This window comes from Corythoichthys intestinalis, chromosome 9, assembly GCF_030265065.1.
Source record: "Corythoichthys intestinalis isolate RoL2023-P3 chromosome 9, ASM3026506v1, whole genome shotgun sequence".
In the NCBI taxonomy this organism is placed as follows: domain Eukaryota; kingdom Metazoa; phylum Chordata; class Actinopteri; order Syngnathiformes; family Syngnathidae; genus Corythoichthys; species Corythoichthys intestinalis.
In genome coordinates this window covers 55,159,502-55,185,710 of record NC_080403.1, presented here as the reverse complement: position 1 = coordinate 55,185,710, position 26,209 = coordinate 55,159,502, and the positions used below count along the sequence as shown (strand labels likewise).

Genomic DNA, 26,209 nt, shown 5'->3' with positions numbered 1-26,209 from the left:
AAAACCCCCAAAACAAACCATGTAAAGTGTTTTTCTTCTAAAAACGACCATGGCTTTTTGTCAAAAAAAAAAGTATCGTAAGGCTTTTTGTCAAAAAAAAAAACAAAAAAACAGTAGGGCTTTTTCCCTTCTAAAAACAACCATGTATAGTAAGGCTTTTTTCCCTCTAAAAACCATGTAAAGCAATGCTTTTTTGTCAAAAACCCCCAAAACAAACCATGTAAAGTGTTTTTCTTCTAAAAACGACCATGGCTTTTTGTCAAAAAAAAATCGTAAGGCTTTTTGTCAAAAAAAAAAACAGTAGGGCTTTTTCCCTTCTAAAAACAACCATGTATAGTAAGGCTTTTTTCCCTCTAAAAACCATGTAAAGCAATGCTTTTTTGTCAAAAACCCCCAAAACAAACCATGTAAAGTGTTTTTCTAAAAACGACCATGGCTTTTTGTCAAAAAAAAAGTATCGTAAGGCTTTTTGTCAAAAAAAACAAAAAAAACAGTAGGGCTTTTTCCCTTCTAAAAACAACCATGTATAGTAAGGCTTTTTTCCCTCTAAAAACCATGTAAAGCAAGGCTTTTTTTTGTCAAAAAAACCCCAAAACAAACCATGTATAGTAAGGCTTTTTGTAAAAAAAAGCATGTATAGTAAGGCTTTCTCAAAAAATATTATGAAGTGGTTTTTCTAGATTCAAATCGATCATTTTGTAAATTTTTAATGTTTAATTTCTTGCTCTTCGCCATAACAGAAACCACACACAACAGGAAGTCGTTTTTCTTTAATTGTCGTAACAGTCATATACAGTGAACAGATACAGAACCGGAACCAAGTCCGGCCTGCTTTACGACGTCCTTCCGGCACCCTTCCCCATAAAAATGACCAAATAAATAGGTTTTATGAAGAACACGAAAAGTGGGTTTTATGTTAAACAGGAGGAAGTAGGCGGAGCTTTCCGGGAACCTCAGACTGTATGTACAACGTATTTGGGTGTTTTTTGTTTGTTATTTACACGTTGAGAGTCTTTTTGATGGAGAAGATGATGTCCTTGATCTGCGGGACGCTGTTGTCCTCCAGGATTTTGGCGTAAGGCATGGGGATGTCCACGCCAGTCACTCTTGTGGCCGGAGCGTCTAAATAGTTGAAGGCTGGACCTGAGCGGAACACAGACATTAATTTAGCGAATGAACGAAGGGTCGACAATCGGATGTTTCAGTACATGTGTGAATGATTTATGATCATTTCATGTGGTGACCAGACCTACCCTCCATGATCCGGGCGCAGATCTCAGCGCCGACCCCAAATTGCGGCCACCCGCCTTCCACCGTCACCAAGTGATTTGTCTTCATGACGCTAGCCTCGATGCTCTCCACGTCCATGGGCCGGATGGTGCGCAGGTTGATCACCTTGTTCCCCCCAAACAAGACAATTTAAGATGGGAATTTTAATCTTTCTTTTGAAAAATAATCATACATTTGATTTCAAAGCAAAAGGACACTTTGCAACCTAATATCCAAGAGATAAAAAATTGATGTTTTCAAGTAGCCATAGAAAACAATATTCTGCAGTACTTGAAAAATCATTCAAAATGGCTGACACAGTTGGGGATGTCTTCTGAAAAATGGCTGGGAGTGCGAGTTCATTTGAGGTGACCTTTGGGTCACTTCCTGTTGATTTTGGGTCACTTATGGTACATTTCGGGGTCACTTGCTGTACGTTTGGCATCATTTCGTGTTGATTTTAAGGCATTCCCGGGTTACTTCCTATAGGTTTCTGGTCTTTTTTGGGGGGAGTTTCCTCAAATTGACCCAAAATTAGTAGGACGTGACCCAAAAACCAATTGTAAATGGCCTGTAAGTACCCCAAAACCAACAGAAAGTGCCAAATGCCCCAAACTGAACAGGAAGACCCGGGAATGCCCCAAAGTGAATAGGAAATTGCCCTGGAGTGCCAAAAAAAAACGACCATGTATAGTCAAAGTGTTTTTCTTCTAAAAAGGATCACGTATAGTAAGGCTTTTTTCCTTCTAAAAACAACCATGCATAGTAAGGCTTTTAGCTCCTAAAAAATGATCATGTATAGTAAGGCTTTTTTTTTTTGTCAAAAAAAAAAACAAAACACGTATAGTAAGGCTTTTTACTTTCTAAAAACAACCATGTATAGTAAGGCTTTTTGTCAAAAAGGACCATGTATAGTAAGGCTTTTTTTTTTGTCAAAAAAAAAGACCACGTATAGTAAGGCTTTTCTCCTTCTAGAAACAACCATGTATAGTAAAAAAAAAAAAAAAGACCATATATAGTAAGGCTTTTTTAGTAAACAACCATGTATAGTAAGGCTTTTTGTCAAAAAAAAGGCCTTGTATAGTAAGGCTTTTTTTAGTCAAAAAAAAAAAAAAATGACCGCTTATAGTAAGGTTTTTTGTCAAAAAAAAAAAAAAAAAAAAAAAAAAAAAAAAAAAAAAAAGACCATGTATAGTAAGGCTTTTTTTTTTTGTCAAAAAGGATGACCCGGGAATGCCCCAAAGTGAATAGGAAATTACCCTGGAGTGCCCTAAAATGAACAGAAAATGACACAAAAATGCCCCAGAATGAGCAGGAACTTACCTGGGAGTGCCCTAAAATGAACAGGAAGTGACCCAGAAATGGCCCAAAAGATTATAAGGTGCCGAACTAAAAACTAATGTAAAATAATAGAATTGACCCGGGAAAGCCCCTAAATGATCAGAAAATGGCCTGTAAGTGCCCCAAAATGAACAGGATGTGACCTTGGAATGCTCTTAAATAAACAGGAAGTGACCAATCAATAGGAAATGATCCAGAAATGCCTCAAAATGAACAGAAAGTGACCCAGGAATAGCCAAAAATAATCATAAAATGGCTATTAAGTGTCCCAAAATCAACAGAAAGTGGCCCAGAAATGCCCAAAAATGAACAGGAAGTGACCTTGGAATGCCCCAAAATAAACATGAAGTGACCAATCAATAGGAAGTGACCCAGAAAAAGTCAAAAAAATAATCAGAAAATGGCCTTTAAGTGCCCCAAAATGAACAGAAAGTGACCCACAAATGTCCCAAAAAGTACAAAAAGGGCGTGAAAAACTAATAGGAGTAACCTAGAAATACCCCAAAATCATAAGGGAGCGAGCAATCAATAATAAGTGACCCAGAAATGCCTCAAAATTAACCGGAAATTACCTGGGAATGCCACAAAATCAACAGTAAATGGCCCAAAAAGATCAGAAAGTGCCTAAAAAGCAATAAAATATAATAGAAGTAACTCAGAAATGCCCCAATATCAACAGGAAGTGACCAATTAATAAAAAGTGACCCAGAATTGCCTCAAAAGGAACAGGAAATTACCTGGGAATATCCCCAAATCAACAGGAAGCCAACCAGAAATACCCCAAAAAGATGAGAAAGTGCCCCAAAACCAATTAAATACAATAGTAGTAACCCGGAAATGCCCTAAAATAAACAGGAAGTGAACAATCAACCGGAAAGGAACTCCAAAATCCTCAAAATTGACTGGAAGCAACCCAAAACGGAAGCATTTGAGCAAAAATGATGACTACTAATGGACAAACGCTGAAACAACGAACATTTTTGCGTTATTTTATCGATGTACTAACAAAAATGGTATCGCGCATTGTATTGTACAGTGGGGGCAAATAAGTATTTAGTCAACCACCAATTGTGCAAGTTCTCCTACTTGAAAAGATAAAAGAGGCCTGTAATTGTCAACATTGGTAAACCTCAACCATGAGAGACAGAATGTGAAAAAAAAAAAAAACAACAGAAAATCTCATTGTTTGATTTTTAAAGAATTTATTTCCAAATCAGAGTGGAAAATAAGTATTTGGTCACCTACAAACAAGCAAGATTTCTGGCCGTCAAAGAGGTCTAACTTCTAACGAGGTCTAACGAGGCTCCACTCGTTACCTGCATTAAAAGCACCTGTTTTAACTATCGGTATAAAAGACACCTGTCCACAACCTCAGTCAGTCACAATCCAAACTCCACTATGGCCAAGACCAAAGAGCTGTCGAAGGACACCAGAGACAAAATTGTAGACCTGCACCAGGCTGGGAAGACTGAATCTGCAATAGGTAAAACGCTTGATGTAAAGAAATCAACGGTGGGAGCAATTATTTGAAAATGGAAGACATACAAGACCACTGATAATCTCCCTCCATCTGGGGCTCCATGCAAGATCTCACCATGTGGCATCAAAATGATAACAAGAACGGTGAGCAAAAATCCCAGAACCACACAGGGGGACCTAGTGAATGACCTACAGGGAGCTGGGACCACAGCAACAAAGGCAGCTATCAGTAACAATTAGGGTTGTGAATCTCTGGCATGAAGCCAATTCCATATGTATCTAGGTACACAAGTTACGATTCGATTAAAAAAACGATACATTTTTATGGCCGAGCGATTCGATAGTTTAAAGCCTGAGTTATACTCCCGCGTTGCGGTGACGGCGTAGCGACTACGGTGTCATTCGACATTCGATAGTTCTGCGGTGAGGGAACGCGTTGCTCTGTAATTCACCGCCAAGCCACTAGAGGGATGTGGCGTTATGTTTGTACGGTTTTGGGGCATGCTTGTTTACTTCCGCTAGTCGGAGAAAAAGTAAACAATGCAAGATGGAACTCTTGAAAGTAAATATTCTGCTCATCAACACTGAATAAATATTGAACATACAAATGTTGACGGGCAGGCGACGCAGAAGACGGTTTCGAGGTGGTCTGGCCGACTTTTGATGCCACACAGAGACTCGGGTGGAGAGAGCTAGCTGTGGCGGCTAGCTTCAAACTGGCGTCGAGCACTGCGTTCAAGGTCTGCAAAGCCCTCCAGCCTGATTTGTTTGCCGTGTCCTACAACCAGCCAGTGGGAAGCCATAGCAGATTTCTGGCGTCTAGGGAACTTCCCAAACTGCGTTGGGAGGCTTGATTTTAAGGTTATCATAAAAAGCACCGAGGCACTCTCAATCAGTGATGATGTATTGTGTGTGTGAACTGTCTGTTATTGAAAATTAAAGATCAAAACAACTCTTTTGACACCAGATCTGTGCTTTATTCTTCATATACTTGAAACATATGTACACAGTAAATGATGAAGTGCACCAACCAAAAATACGACATAAAGTGATAAAAAGTTGGCAGTTTTTGGCCGACTGTGTCACCGCTTCGTGTGGCCACTCGATTCCGACCACCCACGTCTCGGTGGTTCTTCCATTTATTTATTTTTTCGATCGCCGACCTTGCCATTTGGCAGTCACAATAGTAATTTCTTGACGAGACTTGCTCTTCGATGATACTCCCGTCAGCTTGGTGCATTTTTGCGTGTAGAAAATAATGTTTGATTCTATTCTACAATGGCGGTGTTTTCGCCCGGAAACAACAGTCTGAGCGGACCAATCACAGTCCGTTTTCGCTACGTCTACGCGTCTACGCGACGCGAAGGTTACAAAAATCGAGAGGTGCGCGTCAGGCTACGGCGTAGGGTCGTAACTCGATTCTTCCTTGACGGCGTAGGTCTGACGCAGAAGTATAACTCGGCCTTAAGAACGATACGGTTCGATACAGAGTGAAAACGATACGATAGTAAACATTTGTTGTGTGTGTTTGTAAAGTATTTTTAACATATAAAAAAAGACATTTCTAATAGCAAAATTAAACAACAAAATTTCATACCAATGTTATGTTGTATTTTTTTATGAAAAAAAAAAATTAAGGCTTACTATATGACCGTCATTTTGTTGGATGGGATTGATAATAAAACTCCAGTGACGGACAACAATAAAGTGCAGTAATTCAATGACTGTATTTCCTGGTGTTTCGAACACAAGAGGTAAGTAATTTATGTGCAAACTTACAAACAAAAAATATTAATTACATGCAGCAGCTCTAGAAAAAAAAAAGAATTAAACCTCCAATTTGATCATAAATAAATAATAAATTATGCTTTACCACTGGTATAATTGGGGGAATAAAAATATGGCATTTTGGACAGACAGGTCAATAATCATTACTTTAACCTTATACACAGCCAAGTCTTTCACTTATGCCTGTGTTTCCACATTTTTTACTCCTCATCACTGTCCATATCTCAAATCGTGCTGCCCTTTCCACCATTGTAGTGGGTTATTTTTCAGGGTTAAAAACTCTCGACCTCTGTACCACTTCACACTAGCTCTGTCCCATGCGAACAGATCTGGCTGCCTTCGTCACTTCAAAGTCCGACTTATGTTTTCCTGGGTGCATCGAAAATCAATCGCTGCATGTCACTGGCGTCGGTGCTCAAACTGTCCATTGTTTTAGCATGTTGCTTCGTTGCCACTACTAGTTTTGTTTTGGGCTGTGAAGAAAACGCTACGGAGCGTGCGTTACAGTGGTTTTGTTAGCTCTCGCGTTGTTATGACACGCCCGTGACGATCGGGTAATGACGGCGACTAGTAGCAGTTCTTCTGAGGCAACCACGACCGTGAGTTGTGCTTGTCCATATTATATCATGCGCGCGGTCTCAATTTAAGTGCGCTGTGTGGTGAATGACACAAGCGCAGCATGTGAAGTAAAAGCTAAATTATTATCCAATTAAGCAATGCATTGAACTAGGCATTAGAAGCCGATTCTTGAGCTCGCGATAGCCGAATTCTATCTCTACTATCGGTTCATTGAATATTTAATGGCTAATTACTGTCGAATGGTAACTTTACTATCGATACAGCTGTATCTCTCACCTGTAAAACCGGATATCCGGTCGTATCGGTTTATCGTTTTCAAGCTTAGTAACAATGCGCCGCCAGGGACTCAAATCCTGCACTGCCAGAAGTGTCCCCCTGCTGAAGCCAGTACACGTCCAGGCCCGTCTGCGGTTCGCTAGAGAGCACTTGGATGATCCAGAAGAGGACTGGGAGAATGTGTTATGCTCGGATGAAACCAAAATAGAACTTTTTTTGTTAGAAACACAGGTTCTCTTGTTTGGAGGAGAAAGGATACTGAATTGCATCCGAAGAACACCATACCCACTGTGAAGTATGGTGGTGGAAACATCATGCTTTGGAGCTGTTTTTCTGCAAAGGGACCAGGACAACTGATCTGTGTAAAGGAAAGAATGAATGGGGCCACGTATCGAGAGATTTTGAGTGAAAATCTCCTTCCGTCAGCAAGGGCATTGAAGATGAGACGCGGCTGGGTCTTTCGGCATGACAATGATCCCAAACACAAAGGAGTGGCTTCCTAAGAAGCATTTCAAGGTCCTGGAGTGGCCTTGCCAGTCTACATATCTCAACCCCACAGAAAATCTGTGGAGGGAGTTGAAAGTCCGTGTTGCCCAATGACAGCCCCAAAACATCACTGCTTTAGAGGAGATCTGCATGGAGGAATGGGCCAAAATACCAGCAACAGTGTGTGAAAAGCTTGTGAAGAGTTACAGAAAACGTTTGGCCTCCACTATTGCCAACAAAGGGTCCATAACAAAGTATTGAGATGAACTTTTGTTATTGACCAAATACTTATTTTCCACCATGATTTGCAAATAAATTCTTTAAAAATAAAGCAATGTGATTTTCTGTTTTTTTCACTTTCTGTCTCTCATGGTTGAGGTTTACCCATGTTGACAATTACCGGCCTCTCTAATGTTTTCAAGTGGGAGAACTTGCACAATTAGTGGTTGACTAAATACTTATTTGCCCCATTGTATGTCGTAAAATTTACATGGAAATGATCCAAAATGTACAGCAAGTGACCCAAAATGAACCCATTAACTGCCAGCCGTTTGTTATAAGGCTTTTGTATCACGCGACAACAGTACATAAAATTGGGAGTTTTCCATTAAAATTGCAACTGTTCTTTGGTACCTCGCACTCGATTCCCTCCTTGGCCAGGACGGCGGCGGCGTCCAAGCAGTGGCCCACGTAGCGGGAGTGCGACACCAGAGTGACGTGGGACCCCGACCTCTCCACCTTGGCTTTGCCGATGGAGACGGTAAAATCTTTGGACTGCGCCTCGTCAGACATGTCAAATGGGACGCCGTACATCAGCTCGTTCTCCAGGAACACCACTGCAGGAGCCAGCGATTTATTCATATGTAATGACGTAATTTCCACCATCTTTGCCTCGACTTTTTTTTTTTCCCCTCCTGACTAGCAAGCGCAGGTTATTAGCATCGGCGTTTAGCGGTCTCACCTGGGTTGTCGTCTCTGATAGCCGATTTGAGGAGACCCTTGGCGTCTTCGGAGTTCCACGGGCTCACCACTTTCAGTCCCGGACAGTGAGCGTACCTAAAATCAAAGAGTAACATTTAGAATATCTTTAAAGTGTGGTTTATAAATGGTGTTATACTTGTATAGCGCTGTTCTACCTCTCAAGGTACTCAAAGCGCTTTACACTACAATGCCATCTACCTGCTGGTGACACAGCACTAGGAGCACTGCGAGGTTCGGTATCTTGCTCAAGGATACTTAGGCGAGTTCATCAGGGTGGAGAATCGAACCCACAACCTCTGGGTTGGGGGACAACTACTCCACCACTGAGCCACGGCATCGCCGCATATTAGGGGTGGGGAACCTCTGGGTAGCTCACTACACGATACCATTTGCGATACAAGGCTCACGATAACAATTTCACAAAATGGCGATACAACAATTGTTTTCATCCTTGTGCTGTGAATTATCACTAGTAGACATCCAATCCGTTTGAAGTGGGAGGGTGGCAGCGAATGAACATGCGTCGATTTGCTGCCATCCCTCCCACTTCAAACGGATTGGACATCTATGGCCGTCAGTGGCAGCCAATGCTAGGCATTGAAAACATTTTAAAGCAATTCACGTCATTTCCTTTTGATTTTTGGTAACTTTCTTTTTCTTTTAAGGCATTTACGGGGTCACTTCCTGTTCGTTATTCACGTCCTGTTGATTTTTTGGGGCATTTTCGGGTCATCTCCTGTTGATTTTGGGGCATTTTCAGGTCATTCTCTGTTCATGATTCACTTCCTGTCAATTTTGGGGGCATTTACGAGTCACTTCTTGTTGATTTTTTGGGGGCAGTTCTGGGTCGCTTCCTGTTAATTTTTGGTGCATTTCCGGGTCTCTTCCTGTTGAATTTTTTTGGGTTATTTCCTGGTGGCTTCCTGTTGATTTTTTGGGTTATTTCCAGCTCGCTTTCTGTTGATTTTTGGGGCATTTCCGGTTCACTTCCTGTTGATATTTGGGGCGTTTCCAGGTTACTTCCTACTGATTTTTTGGGGAATCGATAGGGCATTTCCAGGTCACTTCCTGTTGATTTTTTGGGGATATTTCTGGGTCACTTCCTGTTGATTTTTTTGGGGCCTGTGATTTTTTCTGTGGTATTTCCAGGTCACTTCATATTGATTTTTTGGGCATCAATAGGACCTCAATCACAGGGTCACTTCCTGTTCATTTTTGGGGCATTTCCGGGTCACTTCCTGTTGATTTATGGGGTATCGATAGGGCATTTACGGGTCACTTCCCGTTGAATTTTTTTGGGGGTATTTCCAGGTCGCTTCCTGTTGATTTTTTTGGGGCATCAATCACAAGGTCGCTTCCTATTGATTTTTGGGGGGCATTTACGGGTCACTTCCTGTTGAATTTTTTGGGGGCATTTACGGGTCGCTTCCTGTTGAATTTTTTGGGGGCATTTACGGGTCGCTTCCTGTTGAATTTTTTGGGGGTATTTCCAGGTCGCTTCCTGTTGATTTTTTGGGGGCATTTCCGGGTCGCTTCCTGTTGATTTTTTGGGGGCATTTCCGGGTCGCTTCCTGTTGATTTTTTGGGGGCATTTCCGGGTCGCTTCCTGTTGATTTTTTGGGGGCATTTCCGGGTCGCTTCCTGTTGATTTTTTGGGGGCATTTCCGGGTCGCTTCCTGTTGACTTTTGGGGGGCATTTCCGGGTCGCTTCCTGTTGACTTTTGGGGGGCATTTCCGGGTCGCTTCCTGTTGACTTTTGGGGGGCATTTCCGGGTCGCTTCCTGTTGACTTTTGGGGGGCATTTCCGGGTCGCTTCCTATTGACTTTTTGGGACATTTCCGGGTCACTTCCTATTGACTTTTAGGGTATTTCCGGGTCACTTCCTGTTGATTTTTGGGGCATTTCCAGGTCGCTTGCTGTTGATTTTGGGTCACATATGGTACATTTCGGGGTCACTTCCTATTGACTTTTGGGGCATCAATATGGCATCAATCACAGGGTCAGTTCCTGTTGATTTTTGGGGCATTTCCAGATCACTTCCTGTTCATTTTGGGGCTTTTCCAGGTCCCGTCTTTTCTATTTTGGGTTATTTCTAAATCGCTTCCTGTTGATTTTGGGGCATTTCCGGGTCGCTTCCTGTTGATTTTGGGGCATTTCCGGGTCGCTTCCTGTTGATTTTTGGGGCATTTCCGGGTCGCTTCCTAATGACTTTTTGGGACATTTCCGGGTCACTTCCTATTGACTTTTTGGGACATTTCCGGGTCACTTCCTATTGACTTTTAGGGTATTTCCGGGTCACTTCCTGTTGATTTTTGGGGCATTTCCAGGTCGCTTGCTGTTGATTTTGGGTCACATATAGTACATTTCAGGGTCACTTCCTATTGACTTTTGGGGCATCAATATGGCATCAATCACAGGGTCAGTTCCTGTTGATTTTTGGGGCATTTCCAGATCACTTCCTGTTCATTTTGGGGCTTTTCCAGGTCCCGTCTTGTCTATTTTGGGTTATTTCTAAATCGCTTCCTGTTGATTTTGGGGCATTTCCGGGTCGCTTCCTGTTGATTTTTGGGACATTTCCGTGTCGCTTCCTGTTGACTTTTGAGACATTTCCGGGTCGCTTCCTGTTGACTTTTGGGACATTTCCGGGTCACTTCCTATTGACTTTTGGGGACATTTCCGGGTCACTTCCTATTGACTTTTAGGGTATTTCCGGGTCACTTCCTGTTGATTTTTGGGGCATTTCCAGGTCGCTTGCTGTCGATTTTGGGGCTTTTCCAGGTCCCGTCTTGTCTATTTTGGGTTATTTCTAAGTCACTTCCTGTTCGCTATTCATTTTGCTGTTGATTTTAGAGCATTCCCTGTTCATTATTCACTTCCTGTTGGTTGAAGGCCATTTCCAGGTCACTTCCTGTTGATTTTGGGGCATTTCTGGGTTAATTCTTGTTGATTTTGTGTTACTGAAAAGGAAGACGGGCCCCAAATGAATAAAAAGTGACTCAAAAGGAACAGGAAGTTACCTGTCAATTCCCCAAAATGAACAGGAAGTTACCTCCACAAAGATTTAGCTATGAATGTTCTTATCTCAGTGCTATTGACGACATTAGACGCCCAATCCGATCAAAATGAATAGCATGTCTAGCGTCAGCAATGGCAGCGTAGACGCTATTCTAATGGATGATTTTGTTAGCTACCTGTTGATTCCTTTTTTTTGTTTTGTTTAAACAGTGACATCTTTTTAAAACAATGTATCAATTCTTGGCGGGAGCATATCGATAACCTTTTGGGCTACAAAGGGCTATATCACCTTTCGATTATTTTGTCACACCCCTAGTATATATGTCAACAAATATCATTTTCTTGAAAAATGGTGTGTCTTACAGTCTGAAAATTACAGTACCTTGTTCCCAAGAGCCTAAGAAAATTGACTAATATTTCAAATAAGAACATTTGATTGGACGAAATTTGTAGAATACCTATAGGAATGGTCAACATACCATGCAGCGAAGCACTGGGAGTGTTGTGCGGCGACGCCGGCCGAAGCACCATTGGGCCCGCGGAAGACGATGGGCACGGCCTGCAGCCCCGCCGACATGTAATAAGTCTTGGCGGCCGAGTTGATGACCTGGTCGATGGCTTGCATGGAGAAGTTGAAGGTCATGAACTCGCAGATGGGCCTCAGGCCTGCCATGGCCGCCCCCACCGCGATGCCCGTGAAACCCATCTGGAACGCACGTGTCAAAAGGGCTTCAAATGCTTGTAAACATCCACCACTAGGCAGAGGTAAGGTATTGGTGTGTTTGCAATATCTCAAGAACGAATAAAGGTACTGTTATCAATTTCCCAAAAAGCCCAATTTTGGGGTGATGAGGGCAAAGGTCACAGAGGTCAGAAATATGCTCAAGATAACACAAAAAAATAAATAAAGGGATTATCAATTGATATAAGAGTTAATTTGTGCAGCAATGAGGTCAAAGGTCACAAGGTCAGAAAGATGTGTTCAAGATCATCCATTCATCCGTTTTTGAGTTATCAATTTATCTAAGCGTTCAATTTAGGGGTAATGATGTCAAAGGTCACAGAGGTCAGACGTATGTGTTCCATATAATCCATTTATTTGTTCAGAAGTTAATATCAATATACAAGAGTTAAATTTGGGAGTAATGAAAGGTCAAAGGTGACAGGTTTGTTCACAAATATGTTTGTGTTCAAGTTATATAAGAGTTAAATTTTGGTGTAACCAGGCAAAAGGTCGTAGACAAAATAATCTAATAAATTGATTATTAATTTCTCAAAGATTTCAATTTTAAAGTCATGAGGTCAAAGGTTACAAGGTTAGAAATATGTTCGTGCCCGAGATATTCCCTTTATTCGTTTTTTATTTATTTATATCAATTCATCTAAGAGCTAAATTTTGGAGCAATAAGGTCAAAGGTCACAATTTATCCAAGTCATATTTTTAGAGTAATAACGTCAAAGTTCACCAGGTTAGAAATACGTGTGTTCAAGATAATCCCTTTATCCGTTTTTGAGTCATGGATTTATCAAACGGTTCGATTTTGGAGTAATGAGGTTCAACTTTAATCCCTTTATACGTTTTTGAGTTATTATCAATTTATCCAAGAGTACAATTTAGGGGTAATGAGGTCAAAGTTCACAGAGGTCAGAAAGATGTGTTCAAGATCATGCCTTAATACGTTTTTGAGTTATTATCAATTTATCCAAGACTTCAATTTAGGGGTAATGAGGTCAAAGGTCACAGAGGTCAGAAAGAGGTGTTCAAGATCATTCCTTAATACGTTTTTGAGTTATTATCAATTCATCTAAGAGTTCAATTTAGGGGTAATGAGGTCAAAGGTCACAGAGGTCGGAAATATGTGTTCACGATAATAATCGTTTTATTCGTTCACGAGTTATCAATTCATATAAGATTTACATTTGAGAGTAATGAGGTCAAGGGTCACAAGGTTGTTCACAAATATGTTCGTGTTCAACTTATATAAGAGTTCAATTTTGGCATAATGAGGCCAAAGGTCATAATGTTGTTGTTGTTGTAATGAGGTCAAAGGTCACCAGGTTAGAAATACGTGTTCATGGTAAGTCAAGAACAACGAAAAGGGATTTTTATTTCTATTTATTTTTTCCATCCGTGTTCTCAACACTTGACTGCACTAATTGTTTCATGATGCTGCTATTTAGCGAATTTTGCAGAATAATTTATTTGTTGTCTATTATTTAGTAGTATGTTTAAGTTGTGTGTTATTTTACTGTCCTGTGTATTGTGGGTGTTTTATGGTACCACAGAGTAGCTTTCCAATTTCGTTGTTTGCTCGGCTTGCAATGACAATAAAGGAACTGAATTGAATCATACTTGCAGGATATGTTTGATGCTTAGAATATGAAACGGACGGGGTATTTAACAAATTGGCTGCCATTGACGGTGCTAGATGTTCACTCCACTTGATGTGGGAGGGTCCAATCCACTTGAAATGGACTGGACGTCTAAGAGTGATAAACATAAAACATGAAAGACGCATGATTGGACGTCAGTGGCAGTGAAAGATTTTGGAGTAATGAGGTCAAAGGTCAGAAATATGTTTGTGTTCAAGATCATTTAAAAAACGAATCAAGGAATGATTATGAATTTATTTAAGAGTTAAATTTGGGAGTGATGAGGTCAAAGGTCACAAGGTTCGAAATATGTTCGTGTTAAAGATAATTAAAAAAAAGAATAAAGGGATGATCCATTAATCTAAGAGTTCAATTTTAGAGTAATGAGGTAACTTATTGGTTGCCGTTGATGGCAATGGACATCAAATCCATTTGAAGAGGGAGGGCTGGCAGGGAAGAAATGAACGAGAGAAATGAGAAATTCGCTTTTTAAGGTCATAGGGTCAAAGGTCACAGAGGTCAAATTAATGAATTTTGCAATAACTTGATAATGGATTAGCCTATTTAACTCAAATTTGCTGGGAAGCTGATATATGACGAGAAAGGGTCAGCCGTAACAAAGGTCAGAAATATGGCAGTGCTTTGAATTTGGGTGCTTAGACATACGTCTACACTCTCAGAGTGTCTCTATAGTTTTATTTATTTCTATTTTATTACAACACTGCTTTCGAACACTCACCTCGGAAATTGGAGTGTCAATGATGCGCTTGTCTCCGTACTTTTTCCACAAGCCTCGGCTCACCTGTAAAGTAAAACAAAAACATTCAAACAAAGAATATACATGTTATAATCCATTTAACAACGATTAAATATTTGTTGAAAACTAATAAGGAATAAATCTGAAAAACATGCAAAAATAATGTATGACAAATGAAAAACAATAAAAACAAGGGACCGCCCCGAGACCTTGTAGGCACCGTCATACTGTGCCACTTCCTCCCCCAGCAGGAAGACGCGCTCATCCCTCTCCAGCTCTTCATCCAAGGCCTGATTCAAGGCGTCTCGCACCGTCACCTGAGCACAACACGAGTGGTTGGGAATTTCAAAATCATTCTCTTTCTCGGTATTGTTCACAAATGTAATCGTAAACGTTAATATTTTCATTTTTCGTCGTTTCAAAAACCCATCAAAAAAGTCTAGTCTTGTATGGGAGCATTTCAGCTCCCGAAAAGAAACACACAGCCGCGGATTAGAGAAGGAAGGACAGCTGACGTGTACGCAACACCTTCAACATGATTTCACATTTACATGACCATTATTCGTCACTTTACACAAAATTTAAGGTAAGTAATGTCATCAACGTTTCCCACCAGCTACGAGAGTTCAGAGTGTTTCGTGTGTCTAGCGATGGCAAAACAAATACTATAACATAAGCTTGCTAACGTGGCTAGTTAGCATGCTAAGACGGCTAACTAGTTTCCTCACTGTAAGACTACTTTTGTCAAGTCTTCCGCCATTGTAAACATCTGTTCAAAATAACATTTTCATTGTACAGGTGTTGTGGTGTTTATTTTCGCTGGCGACTTCCTGTGTTGAGAGAGTGTGTGTGTGTGTATAATGTGTAAATAATGATACAGGTCATACACACGCACTATGTCTCTTGCTCTCAGAATAAGACATTTTGGAGCTATAATTGCAATAACGTGATACAGTGAAACCACAATATTTTTGCTTAGGGGTATCATACCGTCAAAATCTCATACCGGCACATGCCTAATTGGACGTCAAGTGCTGTCCATCAGTGGCACTGAAACATGAGCATTCACAGTCAGGCTTCCCAGTTTAAATAAATTGGACATTGAACAGGTTAAATACTATGAAAAAACTACTTTTGTGTGTTACTTTGCGACCTAACCAGTGTACATTTCTGTTTTATTAATCCTAATGTCATTTAGTTTTTATTATCAATATTGTACATGTATCTATTTATAATTATATATATAAAAAAACAAAACAATAATGATTAAAAACTATTAGGGCTGTCAAAATTATCGCGTTAACGGGCGGTAATTAATTTTTTAAATTAATCACGATAAAATACTTGACGCAATTAACTCACATGCAACAGATCAAACATTAAAATGACAGCAGTGCAATGGCCGCTTGTCACTTGTCTTCTGTTGTTTGGCGCCCTCTGCTGGCACTTGGGTCCAAATGATTTTATGGGTTTGTGGAGTGAGCATGATGTAATTATTGACATCAACAATGGCGAGCTACTAGTTTATTTTTTTATTGAAAATTTTACAAATTTTAATAAAACGAAAACATTAAGAGGGGTTTTAATATAAAATTTCGATAACTTGTACTAACATTTATCTTTTAAGAACTACAAGTTTTCTATCCATGGATCGCTTTAAGAGAATGTTAACGTTAATGCCATCTTGTTGATTTATTGTTATAATAAACAAATACAGTACTTATGTACCGTATGTTGAATGTATATATCCGTCTTGTCTTATCTTTCCATTCCAACAATTTTTAGAAAAATATGGCATTTTATAGGTTTGAATTGCGATTAATTATGATTAATTTTTAAGCTGTAATAAACTCAATTAAAAATTTTAATCGTTTGACAGCCAAAAAACTATACAAGTATACATATAATAATAATTGCTAATATTTACACGTTTTTAAATGATGCTTAAGGACCAAGATGTCAACTTTTGATTTGCTGCCCACTGTCCCTGAAATGGGTAAAATACTTTCAGTCCTTTCCAACATATGTCCCTTGCTGTAATTAAAATATATACATAGACCGAAGAACGTAAAACGATACATTCGTCACAAAAAGCGACGTAAATATGCCAAAATGTCATGTCATATGTGAAAGAGCAGCGGTGACGTTAGCCTGCTAATTGCTAACACTGACCTGAACCGCAGCCGGGGCGCTTCTGTGAAAAGCCCGTCGCCGAAGCACCGACACGGCATTCTATGGGAAGCCGTAAGGATGAGAATTAAACGTAGACAAAAGCAACTTGACATATTTCACGCGTTTGCGACATTTTCGTACCCTTCCGGAGCGGAGAACGGACTTCACGGACAGCGCCATTTTGAACCTCTCCTCTTTTTGGGAAAGGGGAGGGCGGGGTCAACAAGAAGGAAATGCGATTTTAACCAATCAAAACAGAGGGTTGAACAGCGGGACCGGAAAGTGACGTTGGATTGAACCAATTGAAGTGGCAGGAATGTTGAAAGGAGTGGATGTTATTTAGAGGCTCCAAGGGCACGCTACCGCTAACATCAGTACGCATGCGCATTATATTACGGAAGTAGGGATGGACAGACAGATCGCACAACTTTTAAATTAAAATAATAATAAATAATATAAATAAAACTTTTTTTGTGTCTTTAAAAGTAAATAAGTCTTTTTAATGCGTTACGTAATTACGGCTGCACGAAGTGACGTCACCACATTGCGACAATGGCGATTGTTTTTGTTTTGTTTCCTTTTACTATTATTATTTATTTTATATATCTTTTTCTTTCCTCCATTTCTCTTAATTTTTCAGTTATATGTGATTGTAATTTCTGATATTATATTCATGATTATTTTGTAGGCTTGTCTGTTACTTTTAAAGTTGTTTAACATTGTACCACTTATGTTGTAATGTTTGTTGTTAAAAAAAAAAAAAAAGTTTTGTTTTTGGGAGTACAGTGCAACGCATGAGAAAAAAAAATTGTTATGAAATAACTTACAAATATAAGATTCTTGCTAAGGTAAATGAAATGTAAGATAATTCAGCATTTTGTCACAAAAATTGGTTAATGTCTAATTTTATTGCAAATATTACAATAGAAAGTACAGCATTTGAAATGGATTTATTTATACATAGTTAACAGTAAACATAGTTAACATCTAAAATATTTTTTTTAAATCAATGATTGGGTAAATAATTACAACATGTATTCATTAACAATGACTTTTTAAAAAATTTTATTTTACGTAGTTAATATTAAGAAAATTAACGATAAAAAGCCCATTTAAAACAAAATGATACAAATACAAAATATTAGGAAATAGTTTGTGATTTTTATGAAAATTTTTTTTAAGTAAAATAATTCACTGCATCATTTTTCAGATTAAATGATTAGTCGAATAATTCCAACATATTAATAACATAAAATAGATGGGAGCAATTTTACATATTTTTTGATAATTATGATCAAATTACGTAATTTTTGTCAAATATTTTTACAATTGGCACATTTTGATGAAATATTTATAGATAATACATTTCACTCCATATTTAATTTGAAATGATTGGTCAAATAACTGCAACATATTAATATATAAAATATGGTTGTCAATTTTGTGCAGTTAAAATACATATTTATATGACAGCAATTTTACATATTTTAATAAATATGATCAAATTTATTATCAGTGTGACATTTTTATCAAATAATTTTGCAAATTGCAAAATGGATTGGTCAAAACAAAAATACTGAAAAACGTTCATGAATTATTTTATTGATAAAGCATCTATTCTGAATATTTTACATTCACATTTCATACAAATTCATCTCTTTTTAAACCTCCTCTACAAATATTTTGCATACAAAACTTTGCCTTGAGCATCCACTTCATCATATTTGGAGATATTTAATAAATTCATATATTTTCGATATATTTTTGTTGGGGTAGAAAAATAAACACTAAGACTGTGTTATGATCAAACCAACATTAATTGGAGCTTTATTCTCTAGAACAACATCATAAAATTTGCATTAAAGTGCTGCGGAGGAACAAGTGGATCGCGTAAAAATGAGCCGCTAACATTCAAACGATGGGACATTTCCGCTGAAATCGTCCCGCAAAGTCTCATGGGAAATGTTCATCGATAGGCACCAGGATCGTAGTATGCATAAATGGCACAATTTTACTTGTTAAAAATTGTCGTTACGCACTCAGGAGAAATTAAAAGCTATTCGCATCTCTAATGTTTGGTTGCCAAAACAATGTTTTGTGCTTGTAATGTGCTTTTGTCAGGATAGAATGGAAAAGTTATTCAGTGAATAGATGTTTTTTGTTCGCCACGTTTGCTGAAATACTTTGAAAAAATGGTAATAAGCATTTAGGGGGAGAGAGGTGGGGTTGAAAACAGAAGGGATCATTTTCATTCTTTTAAATATTTCAACTTTGATTTTAATATTTATACTTTGTTTTTTTGTGAAAATATATTTCAGCTTCTATTTCAACTAAATTTTAAAAGCTTTTTTTTATTTGGAAAAATATTTTTTGATTAAAAAAATAAAAATTATATCATTTCAACTGGATAATTGTTTATATAACCATTTTAGTTTCTAACATACTGCAAGAAAATACAAAATCGTGCATCTCCAATTATATATTTTAGTGGGGGTCATTTTTGTCTTTAAAAAAAAAAAATGCATCTCCAATTTTGCTTTGCTTTGTCATTTAGACAATTTTCAAAGATTTTATTTTTTTAAATGAAGACAAAAATAAAATCTAGATTTTTTTTTTAATTGGAGGGAGAAGTCATTTTATACAAAAATAAAGCTTCTGCAATTGTACTTTTTTCCATTTAGAAAAATTAAAAAAATTTTAATGAAAGAAAAAGTTTTTTTTCCTTATGTACTTTGTAATTTGTCTAAATAAAAAAGCCAAGAATTTTGTTTTTAATGAATCAAAAAAAAAAAAAAATCATGCATCTGTGTCATTACTATTATTCTTTTAATTTTTTCCCCTTTAAGAAATTGTAATAAATTAATATTAAATTTTGTTTTTTCATTGGGACAAATAAATGTTTAAAATAAACAACAACAACAAAAAAACAACAAATATTAATATTTTAATTTAAAAAAAAAAGATCTTTGTCATTATGATTATTCATTTTAATGTTCCTATTACAATTTTTTTTTGAAGCTCTGGAGATTTTTCAAAACAAAATTACTGGTGTATCTTTTCATTTTTTCCGAAATTTTTTATTATATATATATATTTTTTAAACCAGTTTGAGATTCAGTGATTGGACACTTTTTCAAATGCGAAAAAATGCTCCACCCCTCCCCAAAATAACAAAAAATAAATTACTATATGCATTTCTTTCATTCATCCTAACCTTTTTTTAAATAATTGGCGCTAGAAAAAAAAACATACTATTATTTTTTTAATGTGGAAACAAAAGAAACCCCCAAACTTTTTGAATTAAAAAAAAAAAAAAAAAAAAAAAAAAAAACATTAATCTCTTTACCATTACAATTATTTTTGTAAGGATCCAATTTAGTGTTTTTTCAAGCTCTGGTTGGAGATTTTTTTTAAACCCAAAATATTATTGGTGCATTTTTTTCCATTTATCCAAAATATAAATACTTTTTGGGCGATTTTGTCCCCTCCCCCCGCAACAAAATGGCTCTGATTGGACACTTTTCAAAAAGGGAAAAAAATGCTACTCCCCTCTTCAAAAAAAGATAAACAAAAAAAAAACATGTATCTCCAAAATACTACTATAGATATTTTTTCATTCATTCAAATTACAAAGAACTTTTTAAAAACAAATTGGAGCAAAAAAAAAAAAAAGAAAAAAGTTTGACGTTACGATTTGTTTTTTCAGCGAACCAAATAAAGTTTTCTCTTGTTGATAGTGTATATTTTAAACAAAAAAATGCATGTTTTTATTCCTATTATTTTTCATTCATCCAAATTATCTAAAAAAATACTTCCATTATGCCCCCCGCCCCCAAAATTTGGCGCTACATTATCTAATGAGACATTCCCCCCCTCCAAAAAAAATACTTTATGAAAAAAATGTCTGCATAATATAAAGATAAAATTTTTAATTCTCTCCTGAATTCACTTTTTATTATTATTATCTTCCCTCACTGAAAATCGCAGTATTTTTCCCCCAGATTTACCTAAACATCAAAATAACCTCCCAAAAACTTCTAAGTAATACGTGTCAACCCGTTGTAAGAATTTACAGCTCCAGTCTGGGAATCCGGAAATGGTCTAGCTCAAGGACAAGCAGCTGGATTTTATCTCCACCGCGCTGGGTCGGCGTTCATTTTTCCAGCATTCGTCCGGATCGCCATGAAACCACCCCCCAAAAAACAAGTACGATAAACCAAGATTATGTTGGAAAGACGGGCCGGCTGCGATCTACGGTGCGGGCCTTCTTCAACTTGTCTTTGTTGAAGGCCTGGATGGAGCTCAACAAGGCGGGGCGACCTTGAGGGAGGGGCGTGGCCACAGAGGAGGAAGAGGAGGAGGACGAAGAGCTGTCCAGCATTGGTGGAGGAGGAGGAGGAAGAACGCCTGCATGGAAAAGAAGAATATGAGAACAGAAGCAAAAATGTTGGGAGTAATTAAGCAAAGAACCAATAGAGGGGGATGTTATTATTATGGTATTAACTCCTTCAGTGCCATTGACGATCATAGGACGTCCAATCTATCGCCGTCAATGGCAGACTGAGTTAATTGGGCAAGCTAAGGAGACATTTCAGTATTCATTTGTTTGGATGTTTACTTCCATATTTATTTGTGTTGTAATTTGGATTGAAATATTTGATGTATTTCAACTCTTAAATTATTTCTAGTTGTTAATATCAAATTTTCTGCATTTCAACTTTTCAGTTTTCCTTTATTACAATTTTTATCCATTTAAATATTTCAATTCATCGTTCATTTCAGCATTTATCATTTTTATATATTTCGGCTTCGATTTCGAGTTTATTTCAAAACTCATACCAGTTATGTTTTTTTTTTTTCTTCAACTATCTCAATTTCAATTCATTCAAAATGCTTTAATTTTCTTCAACATTTACATTTCATTTGGATTTTTTTAAATTAAAAAAATATATATTTTAATTCACATTTCTTTTAGCTTTAATTGATTTGTTTTTAATTGTCATTTCATTATTTCAACATTTCTATCTCTTTAAATGTAATTATTTGGATTTGAAATACATATTTATACGTACGGTGCCCTCCATAATTATTGGATTTATAATAATTATGTGTTTTTTAGCTTCTAATATTTTTTTTTCTAAATAATATGGGACCTTAATGGAAAAAAAGAAGAATCCAACCTTCAATACAAGTGCATTTATTCAGTGGGGGAAAAAATCCCACAGAAAGAAAAAAAATTATTTGACATCAAATAATGTGTGTCACAATTATTAGCACCACTGGTGTTAATACTTTGTAGAACCCCCTTTTGCCAAAAAAAACAGCACCTTATCTTCTCCTATAATGTTTCACAAGATGGGAAAAGACAGAAAGAGGGATCTTCAGCCATTCCTCTTTGCAGAATCTCTCTAAATCAGACATGTCCAAAGTCCGGCCCGGGGGCCAAATGCGGCCCGTGGTCAAATTTCATCCGGCCCCCAGCCTCTGTCATAAAATCAATAACGTCTGGCCCACACACAGACTTAATAAATTGGTCAGCAGTACTGCTACCAGCTTACACACTAAATGCTGCTCCTCATTTACCCACTAAAAGGCAGCAGCACTCTAATACCCCTTTCCCACTGAAACTAGTGGGTCAACGCGCGTTTTTCCAAGCCGATGCATCCCACTAGCAATCGGCATTTGGCACCTTTCCCATTGACGAAAAAAGCCGTGTCTTTTTTTTTTTTTTCCACCCGTCTTACCCCCACCCCTCCTCAGCTGTGCGTAAGGTGCGTGACGTCACCACGCTAAGATGCGCTTCGACAAGTGCGACCGAATTCATTCAGTTCAAGGAAGTTAACAATGCAAAGCAACATGGAAGCCTCCTTTCCGTTTGTGTTCTCTGTTTTCACGCTTTTTACTGCCCGCAAAATGGTCGAAATGCAGCAAAAGACACTGTGCTTGTGCTGAGGCAACGTAGGCGACGTAAATTTTGGTTTGAAATTGAAAGGAGTCGTGTACGTCACAGAAGGAGGAGAAGAGCCTTTGTTTCATCTGTTATGGCTATTGCTAACGCTGCTACACCGACTGTTCGCCGTATGTGGATCCGGGCTAGAGCACATGGTTTTTGTTTTTTATCATGACGCATCACGTACTAGCCTACGTCACCACGTAAATTAGGGTGTTGACTGTTGACCCGGGGTTTTGCTTTCACACTGCATGGCGATCAGAGCCCGAGGTGATTTTAACGCGGCTCGCTTGGCGGGTTGATTGACACGGGTCGAGGCGGGTCGCTGCACCTTTCCCACTGCCACCAAAAGCCGATTGTTAGCGGGTTGACACGGGTTTTTTGGCCAGTGGGAAAGGGGTATAAGCAACATTACCCTGTGTGACCCTTTACTTCCAATATTCTAAGATGGCGAAAATCAACAAAAAAAAAAAAAAAAAGTTGACTGCGACGCCCGACGCTTCAAGGATAGGTGGAATTGGACTATTTCTTCACTAAAATACGCAAAAACTGTGTCTGCCTCATTTGCAAAGAGACAGTCGGTGTTTTTAAAAAGTTCAATGTGAGGCGATATTACCAAACAAGACACGCTGACATGTACAAGATTACAGGGAAGATACTTAGCTAGAAATTGAAGCAACTTGAAGCTAGTTTAATTTTAAAGCAGCAGTACTTCACAAGAGCCCGAGTGTCGAAAGAGAACGCCACAAAGGCTAGTTGCAATATTGTTGAAATTATTAATTTAAAAAAATAATAAAGAAAATAAGACATACAGAATCGCTTGCTAAAATTTGCCTAAATATATTGTTCTACATAAAGGACGTTAGCTAAGGTCAGCCCCCCACATTTTTACCACACCAAATCTGGCCCCCTTTCCAAAAAGTTTGGACACCCCTGCTCTAAATCATCCAGAGAAATGGGTCCTCTCCTCTGTACTCTCCTCTTCAGCTCACCCCATAGGTTTTCAATGGGGTTGAGGTCTGGGGACTGAGATGGCCATGGGAGGAGCTTGATTTTGTGTCTGGTGAACCATTTCTGTGTAGATTTGGCCATATGTTTAGGGTCATTGTCTTGCTGAAAGACCCAGTGACGACCCATCTTAAGTTTTCGGGCAGAGAGCAACAGATTTTGATTTAAAATGTCCTGGTATTTCAAAGCATTCATGATGCCATGCACCCTAACAAGGTTCCCAGGGCCTTTGGAAGCGAAACAGCCCCACAGCATCACTGACCCACCCCCATACTTCACAGTGGGTATGAGGTGCTTTTCATCATGCGCATCTTTCGTGGCACGCCAGACCCACTTAGAGTGTTTGGTTCCAAAAAGCTCAATCTTGGTCTCATCTGACCAAAGCACACGGTCCCAGTTGAAGCCTGGGACCGTGTGTATTTTTGTGTGCATTTTATAGCATTTAAGCTAGTGGACCTTTGCTATGTAAGTTAGCCAATTGTTCTTCTGTTGTACAAAGATCCTCATTTATTTATTTTTTTTTTTTACCGTTTGAGGATCAGCTCAGGTATTTTAATTTTACATGCTCCTTATCCGATTACTCGATCAGTCGAACTAACTAGATCGATTAATCGACTACTAAAATAATCGATAGCTGCAGCCCTAATACAAATATATTTATATATTTGTTCTCGTATTATTCATTATATTCAGTTATTTTTTCTTTCTTTACTCTTTATTTTTACATATTTAAATTCATTATTAATTTATTTGAATTCATACTTATTTAAACTTTTATTAGTTTTTCTATGTTTATTTTTATTATTTTTTAAATGTCACTTTTGTTTTTCTACGTTAATCTTTAATCATTAATTAATTAAATAATAAATTTTTAAAAATATTTAATTAAAAAATTAATTTTCATTGATCATTTCAACATTTTTTCACTTTTAATATTAATTTCAATTTAGCATGAAATCATTTGAACGTTCTCAACTGTAACAGGTCTAAAAATCTGGACCATTTGAGGTAAAAGCGTAGCTTTAAACGATGAATCAATGACCCCAAAAAGCTGCCGATCAATTCAACCAAACAACTGTGACGTTTTTGAGTCTTTTCAAGCTACAAATGAAGCTGAAACGTTCAACAACCGAAAAAAAGGAGGCGCTTTTTTAGAACATAAACCTGAAATTGTTAAGAAAAGTGCGGGGTCAGCAGCAGATGGGTGATTCCCATGAAGCTAAGCAAAAGTATGTGTTTGAACAGGGTTTCTATAGGTATTAGCCAATCTTTTCTAATGCTAGCCTTCTTTGCTAGTTGCATCCGAGCCTCGGTTTTTTCGTTCGTCTGCCTCTCACAGCCGATTTTCCTGTTTTTTTCTGTTTTGTTTTTGTTTGTTTGTTGTTTTTTTTTTTAAATTGATCCCGACCTGAGGTACCACTGTACATAGACTTCATAATGTATTGATGGGACACGGGGCCGATAAATAGGGGGCCTGCATTGTTGACAAGGCTGTCAAAGCTGACCAAGTGGAATCACAAAGAGCTTTTTCCGTCGAAAATTCTTGTGAATAAATGCTTAAATCCCCGAATTCTTTATAGATATGGACATAAAACAGTTTCGATTCTTGGTTAAAATAAAAAAAACGTGAAGTTAGCGTTTATTTTATGTAAATATGTGGAATACAATGCTAGTCTCTTAGTGAATGTAGCTAGCGACCACCTTATGTAAACAGAGCTTCTTGGTGAAAATTCTTGTGAATAAATGCTTAAATCCCTGAATTATTTATAGATATGGACGTAAATAGTCTCGATTCTTGGTCAAAAGCAAAAAAACGTGCAGTTTGTATTTATTTTATGTAAATATGTCAAAGTACAATGCTAGTCTGTTAGTGAATGTAACTAGCGTTCGTCGTATGTAAACAGAGCTTTTCTGGTGAAAATTCTTGTGAATAAATACTTCAACCCCCGAATTCTTTATAGAAATGGACGTAAAACCGTCTCAATTCTTGGTTAAAAGCAAAACAAACGTGCAGTTAGTATTTATTTTAGGTAATTATGTTGAAGTACAGTGCTTGTCTGTTACTCAATGAGGCAGCCGCCATATGTAAACAGCTTTTCCAGCAAAAATTCTTGTGAATAAATGCTTAAATCCCTGAATACTTTATAGATATGGACATAAAACAGTCTCGATTCATGGTTAAAAGCAAAAAAGCTGTGCAGTCTGTATTTATTTTATGTAAATATGCCAAAGTACAATGCTAGTCTTTTAGTGAATGTAGCTAGTGGGCGCCTTATGTAAACAGAGCTTTTCCGGTGAAAATTCTTGTGAATAAATGCTTAAACCCCCAAATTCTTTATAGATATGGACGTAAAACAGACTCAATGCTTGGTTAAAAGCAAAGAAAACGTGCAGTTAGCATTTATTTTATGTCAATATGTCGAAGTACAATGCCAGTCTGTTAGTGAATGTGAATGTAGCGTTCGTCGTATGGAAACAGAGCTTTTCCGGTGAAAATTCTTGTGAATAAATGCTTAAAAGCCCCAAATTCTTTATAGATGTGGACGTGAAACAGCCTCGATTCTTGGTTAAAAGCAAAAATGTGCAGTTAGCATTTATTTTACATAAATATGTCGAAGTACAATACTTGTCTGTTAATTAAAGTAACTAGCGGCCGCCTCAGTTATACAGAGCTTTTCTGGTGAAAATTCTTGTGAATACATGCTTAAATCCCCGAATTATTTAAAGATATGGAC

At 37.8% G+C, this 26,209-nt stretch overlaps 2 protein-coding genes across 3 annotated transcripts in view; both read right to left on the bottom strand.

The window, feature by feature from the left end:
• Positions 1-749: 749 nt before the first annotated feature.
• On the bottom strand, positions 750-16,747 carry pdhb (pyruvate dehydrogenase E1 subunit beta). Its single transcript, XM_057846858.1, has 9 exons — positions 16,658-16,747; positions 16,517-16,576; positions 14,554-14,661; positions 14,327-14,389; positions 11,694-11,920; positions 8,180-8,274; positions 7,852-8,054; positions 1,254-1,395; positions 750-1,143 (listed from the first exon to the last, which is right to left on the bottom strand). Exons 1-9 carry the CDS (start codon positions 16,694-16,696, stop codon positions 998-1,000), a joined length of 1,083 nt encoding a protein of 360 aa, XP_057702841.1. The 5' UTR covers positions 16,697-16,747; the 3' UTR covers positions 750-997.
• A 1,340-nt stretch (positions 16,748-18,087) lies between these two features.
• The window catches only part of pxk (PX domain containing serine/threonine kinase), a 36,442-nt gene continuing 28,320 nt past the window's right edge, over positions 18,088-26,209 (bottom strand). The window contains exon 18 of one of the 2 annotated variants that reach the window (XM_057844891.1): positions 18,088-20,923. In XM_057844891.1, the coding sequence (XP_057700874.1) occupies positions 20,739-20,923 (185 nt within the window). In that variant the 3' untranslated portion in view covers positions 18,088-20,738. The remainder of the gene's footprint in view (positions 20,924-26,209) is intronic. The other variant, XM_057844892.1, reaches the window with a different exon arrangement.

What these genes read in the sequence shown, in the direction of transcription:
- pdhb (XM_057846858.1), bottom strand. Translation starts at nt 16,696, where the DNA reads ATGGCGCTGTCCGTGAAGTCCGTTCTCCGCTCCGGAAGG. An exon ending in TCCCAGTGCTTCGCTGCATG is followed by an intron (nt 8,275 to 11,693) that starts GTATGTTGACCA and finishes CTTTGATTTTAG; the next exon opens with GTACGCTCACTGTCCGGGAC. An exon ending in TATCAGAGACGACAACCCAG is followed by an intron (nt 8,055 to 8,179) that starts GTGAGACCGCTA and finishes TGGCTCCTGCAG; the next exon opens with TGGTGTTCCTGGAGAACGAG.